The sequence below is a fragment of the Lynx rufus genome, unplaced genomic scaffold, assembly GCF_022079265.1.
Source record: "Lynx rufus isolate CCGP_SWC_20201006 ecotype Redwood Valley unplaced genomic scaffold, mLynRuf1.p SCAF_9, whole genome shotgun sequence".
Taxonomy (NCBI): domain Eukaryota; kingdom Metazoa; phylum Chordata; class Mammalia; order Carnivora; family Felidae; genus Lynx; species Lynx rufus.
This window is the reverse complement of record NW_025814897.1, coordinates 39,912,590-39,918,589: the sequence shown is the minus strand read 5'-3', so window position 1 is coordinate 39,918,589 and position 6,000 is coordinate 39,912,590. Positions and strand designations below refer to the sequence as shown.

The following is a 6,000-nucleotide window of genomic DNA, read 5'->3' as shown; positions in this document are numbered from 1 at the left end:
GAGAGAGAAAGGATAATGGAAAGCAAGTTCATGCCTATTTAGAGCTTGCCAAATGGAAATCGGGGTGGAGAAACTTTCAAGTAAACACGGTGACTGACAAGCCGAGAGCCTAAGAGCCCAGGCCACTTGTGCTCCAGTCCCCAGGTCCCCATGGAGCCCCGGTACACCAGAGCGTGTATCAGTTTACAGCTCTCGGTAGCCTGCTTGGCTTTCCAGACCCTTGAAGAATCCTCCTGCTTTCCTGAAATTGCTCAGTGAGCTCTGTGCATACTGTGGGCTTCACCTGATACCCCGACTGTGAGGTAGGTGAGCGCCAAGTATTCCTAAGCCCACTTGGGAGGGAGCAAGGGCCTGACTTGAGACAAAGTGTTGGTGACGAGGGGCACAGTCGTACCACCCACCACGCAGGCTCGCTTTCATAGGTACCAGAACCTGGCTTGTCGGGAAGCCATTTGGAGCCAGCTGCTGCCCACAGTGGAGATGAACATCTGTGTTCCTCACTCTGGCCTAAGTAGGGGCCAGAGGAGGGAAAATCCAACTAATGTTGGGCTACGAGAGGAAGAGAGAGGTCATTTTCTCCCTATTTCTTGCTTCTGACATTGATCCCTCAGGAACAAGCGGAGCCCCTCTCCCTAACCAGGCCCCGGGGTCTGCTCCAAGCACCTCATTAGGGCCCAGTCTCTCCCCCTGCATGGCAGGCAGATCATCTAAAAGCCTCGGGTCTTCTCACAGTAGCTCCCGCAGCAGAGGCTGGAGGGACCAGCAGAGCAGAAAGGAACACGGAGAGCCTGTCCAATGCTGGCTGCACGCTCGGTCCGGGGCCACTCCGGCCTCGGACACGGGGATACCTCCAGTGGCCACCCCCAGGGCCGCGCCGAGCGTAGCCAGCAAGCGGCCCGACCAGCACGAGGCCACTGGCGTGGGTTCGCAAAGCGGCCGCCGAGCGAGGCTCTGGCCCAAAGCCTCAAGCGCGCTTCTCCTTGAGCTTCTTGCAAGCACTAGAACGGACTTTGTCCAATCCAGAGTCCTGGAGTCCACGGAGTCAATTTCGCTAACATCCGCAGTCCCCTCGGGACCGTGTGGCTACTGGCCGGGCGGCAGGAGGCGGGGAGGGCGGATTGGCGGCGTTCGCGCCCTTTGTGGAAAATACTCTTCTCCTCTTGAGGTAGGAATGTAACTGGGCGCAGCCTTGGCTAACACTCCACATCTTGCAGCTCAATCTCCTCAGTGGTGCTCTCTGCAAAGCAAAAGACAAGCCGGTCAGTTGCCCGCCAGCCACAGGGGGGTTGGTTCTCGGTGAGACCAGGATAACAAGAACCACCTCCAGCCATAAAAGCGTGAATGGATCACCACAGGGCCCAGAGAATTACCTTTGAGTTTGTGTCTTCTCTTCCTCTGGAATTTATACGCACACTTATTACAAACCCACATGAGGCTGATTAACAGCGCGGCCACGGCAGCGAGCAAAGCAAGGAAGACAGCCACAAAATGGAGGTCTTCGTAGAGGATCTCTACGGGGCGGGCAGGGCAAGGGGAAGATAATGGCTCTTTTAATACCACGAAGTCGCTGCCCCACACGTGGGCAGTTCAGAGAGGTGCCAGGCCCCGGGGGGCTGCCTTACCCGACACGTGCAGGACGATGGTGCCAAACTGGCTGCTCCCCAAGCGCTCCGTCACCGTGATGATGTAGTAGCCCGAGTCCCTCACGCCCACGCCGAAGAGCTGGATGGAGCCGTTGTCGAAAGTGCAGAGCCTGTCCTTGTGGCTCTGGGAGATGTTGGCCTGAGTGCCCGGCTTCCACTCCACGATCTTCTGTGCGCCCCAGTTGGAGGTGTACTTCCATTCAATGGTGGGGATGCCATGACAGGAGTAGTCAACCGAGAGCAAGATGTCTTCCTCCACCGTGGCATTGATGGCCGACTGGGGGATGTACAGGGACACACCCTGACCTGCAGGATGGAATGCCAGACGTGGGGCAGCGTCTATATGAACTTAGAGAAAAGCGGACTTTGACGACTCGTTGATTTATTCAGCAACTATTTATTGAGTGCCTAGCACATGCCAGGCTATCTTCTAGGTTCTGGTGCTGGCACTACAGTGGTGAACATTATAGACTGAGTAATTGTACCCCGTATCACGAAACTCCCATGTCGGAATCCCAACCTCCAGTGTGACTGTATTTGAAGATGCAGCCGCTAAGGAGGTAATCAAGGTTAGGGGCACCTGAGTGGCTCAGTCGGTTAAGCGTCTGACTTCGGCTCAGGTCATGATCTCACAGTTTGTGAGTTTGAGCCCCGCATCGGGCTCTGTGCTGACAGCTCGGAGCCTGGAACCTGCTTCAGGTTCTGTGTCTCTCTCGGCCCCTTCCCCACTCATACTCTGTCTCTGTCTCTCTAAGATAAACATTTAAAAAAATTAAAAAAAAAAAAAAAGAGGAGGTAATCCAGGTTAAATGAGGTCATAAGGGTAGGGCCCTGATCCAATAAGATTACTGTCTTCATAAGAAGAGACACGAGAGCTCTCTCTCTCTCTCTCTCTCTCTCTCTCATTACTTCTCCACGGGAATGCAAGGGGGAAATGAGAGAAAATGCTATGTGAGGTTGCAGCAAGAAGCAGGAAGAGAGATTTCACCAGAAACTGAACTGACCTGTGCTTAGACCCGGGATCTAGGACTGTCCATCCTCTGGAACTGTGAGAAAATAAATTTCTGTTGCTTAAGCCCCTCAGTCTGTGCTATTTTGTGTGTGTGTGTGTGTGTGTGTGTGTGTGTGTGTACACACACACATACATATATATACATATATATACACACACACACATACACACACACACACACACCCCGTGAACAAGATCCAAGGTGACTGTTTACTGGATGAACAGTAAACCTCCCTGGTGACTCCATTCTAAATGGGAGACACACAAGGATGTAATAAACAAATGAAATCATTCTGGATAATGACAAGTGCTTTAAAGACAATAAAACAGGGCACTAGTGACCAGTGGGGTGAAGGTGGCTGTAGAGAGAATGGTCAGGGAAGATCTCGCAGAGGAGATGACCTTTTTTTTTTTTTAGTTATTTTTTTTCTTAAATTTACATCCAAGTTAGTTAGCATGTAGTGCAATAACGATTTGATTTCAGGAGTAGAATCCAGCGATTCATCCCCTACGTATAACACCCAGTGCTCATCCCAACAAGTGTCTTCCTTAATAATGCCCATCGCCCATTTAGCCCATCCTCCCACCCACAACCCCTCTAGCAACCCTCAGTTGGTTCTCTGTATTTAAGAGTCTCTTATGTGTTTATATTCTTTTTGCATCCCTTCCCTTATGTTCATCTGTTTCGTGTCTTAAATTCCATACATGAGTGAAGTCATATGATATTTGTTTTTCTCTAATTTCGCTTCGCAGAATACACTCTCCTTGCATCTACGTTGTTGCAAATGGCAAGATTTCATTCTTTTTGATAGCTGAGTAATATTCCAGTGTGTGTGTGTGTGTATATATATATATATTCCACTTCTTCTTTATCCATTCACCAGTCGATGGACATTTGGACTCTTTCCATACTTTGGCTACTATGAACAGTGGGGTGCATGGGCCCAATAGAATCAGCACTGCTGTTATCCTTTGGATAAATACCTAGTAGTGCAATTGCTGGGTCGTAGGGTAGTCCTATTCTTCATTTTTTTTGAGGAACCTCCATACTGTTTTCCAGAGCAGCTGCACCACTTTGCATTCCCACCAGCAGTTCAAAGGGGTTTGAGGAGATGACTTTGAATGGAGACCTGAATGACAGGCATGCAACTTGTGGAGACTTGAGGGAAGAGCAGGTCAGGCAGAGGGAGCATGTGAAAAAACTGTGAGGGGATGGTGAGTGCTGGTGTGTCTGAGGGACAGAAGGAAGGCCAGCATGTCAGAATGCAGTGGGGAGAGACAGAGGTGGGGCTGGAGGGCTGGCAGGACACGGGCCACAATGTGAGGGTCAGGAGTGGGGTTCACTCATGGCTGATGGGAACCACAGGAGGGCTCAGGCAGGAGGGGACATTCTCCGCTAAGCCTGAGAACGTCTGCTGTGGAGAACATTCTGGGGGAGAGGGGATAAGCCCAGATGCAGGAAGAGCAGGCAGGTGGCTGCTGCAGGGGACAGATAAGAGAGGTCAAGGGGCACCTGGGTGGCTCAGTCGGTTAAGCGTCCGACTTCAGCTCAGGTCATGATTTCACGGTCTGTGAGTTCAAGTCCCATGTTGGGCTGTGTGCTGACAGCTCGGAGCCTGGAGCCTGCTTTGGATCGTGTGTCTCCCTCTCTCTCTCTGCCCCAACCCTGCTCATGCTCTGTCTCTCTCTCTCTCTCAAAAATAAACAAACATTAAAAAATAAAATAAAATAAAATAAAAAGAAGAGATGAGGCATAGCCTCACAGGGCATGAACGGGGAGAAGAAACATGCTGGCGAACTAGATGTGGGCGGTGGGTGAGTCAAAGAGGCGTCAAGCAGAAGTTTCTGCACAAGCGTGTACTAGCACCGTTGACTGAGGTCATACATATATGCCGTCATACGTGTAGTAAGCGGGTGCCATGCACAAGCCCCGTGCAACCACCTGCACAAATTGCCTCATTCATGTCTCGCACACAACCTACTGCAATTCTATCGAGAATGGAGCAAAACCTCATTGTCAACAGGACTAACTAGCTTGTCCAAGTTCATTCTGCAAGGTTGAGAGTCACACAAGCTGGCTCCAAAGCCCACATATTTTTTTTTTAATTTTTTAATGTTTATTTTTGAGACAGAGAGAGACAGAGCATGAATGGGGGAGGGGCAGAGAGAGAGGGAGACACAGAATCGGAAGCAGGCTCCAGGCTCTGAGCCATCAGCCCAGAGCCCGACGCGGGGGCTCGAACTCATGAACCGTGAGATCGTGACCTGAGCTGAAGTCGGACGCTCAACCGACTGAGCCACCCAGGCGCCCCAAAAGCCCACATATTTAATCTCTATGCTCAAATCAGTCATCACTGGTTGGCAGTGGAGAGCACGGAATGTGACAAATGCCCCCGCACCCTCCCTGAGAGGACCGGCCAGAGATGGCTGGACATTGGGTAACGAACAGGGCAGGACTTAAGCTCAGAGCCCATCCCTTGGTTTCCCCCCTCCACTTCCTGTTTGGCCCCTCAATCTTTGGGTGTCCAGGTGCTCCAAGGCCTCTGCTGTGTGGCTCTAGGTAACCACACCTGTTAACTTTTCCAGACATTTCTCCCTGCCTTCTCCCATCCCCAGAATTTTCCACTAGTGTTTCTCTCCGAAAGGCCTCGGCTAGGTGACTAGACATAATCTGATAAACATCAAGGTGAGACACTGGGAGGTAATAATGGTTCTCACGGGTTACAACTGCCGAGTAACAGAGATCGATTTTCTCGCCAACTCTGGGCTTTAAAACATGTTAAATTCACAGCAAAGTTGAAAGGCAAGTACAATTAATATGTACCTTCTCCTTAATTCACTAATTATTAACATTTTGCCACATTTGCCCCCTCTCTCAGGAAGAAAACAGAGGTCAAATTCCAGGTCAGCCCTCAGAGGGCAGGAGTTATGTATTTTCTTCATCTTTGTGCCCCCCAGCAGAATTCCGGACACAGAGGGATTGGTCACTAAATCTTTGTTGAGTTGAATAAGTGAATGACAAATGTTTATAGCAACAAGAAGGGTAAGATTTCCTGAGAAATGCTGCTGCCGAAATGGTTTGACAAATTTGCATATCTAAAAGGTAACACGCGGGGCGCCTGGGTGGCTCAGTCGGATAAGCGGCCTGCTGACTTCCGGCTCAGGTCATGATCTCGCGGGTCCGTGAGTTCGAGCCCGCGTCAAGCTCTGTGCTGACAGCTCAGAGCCTGGAGCCTGTTTCAGATTCTGTGTCTCCCTCTCTCTGACCCTCCCCCGTTCATGCTCTGTCTCTCTCTGTCTCAAAAATAAATGTAAGAAAAAAAAATAAATAAAAATAAATAAATA

At 50.4% G+C, this 6,000-nt stretch overlaps 1 protein-coding gene across 1 annotated transcript in view; it reads right to left on the bottom strand.

Annotated features, from left to right (window-relative positions):
* Window positions 1-930: 930 nt before the first annotated feature.
* Window positions 931-6,000, bottom strand: part of VSTM5 (V-set and transmembrane domain containing 5) — a 29,992-nt gene continuing 24,922 nt past the window's right edge. Inside the window, exons 2-4 of the mRNA XM_047070140.1 lie at window positions 1,623-1,949; window positions 1,371-1,511; window positions 931-1,237 (exon numbers count right to left, since the gene is read on the bottom strand). Of these exons, the coding sequence (XP_046926096.1) occupies window positions 1,194-1,237; window positions 1,371-1,511; window positions 1,623-1,949 (512 nt within the window). The 3' untranslated portion in view covers window positions 931-1,193. The remainder of the gene's footprint in view (window positions 1,238-1,370; window positions 1,512-1,622; window positions 1,950-6,000) is intronic.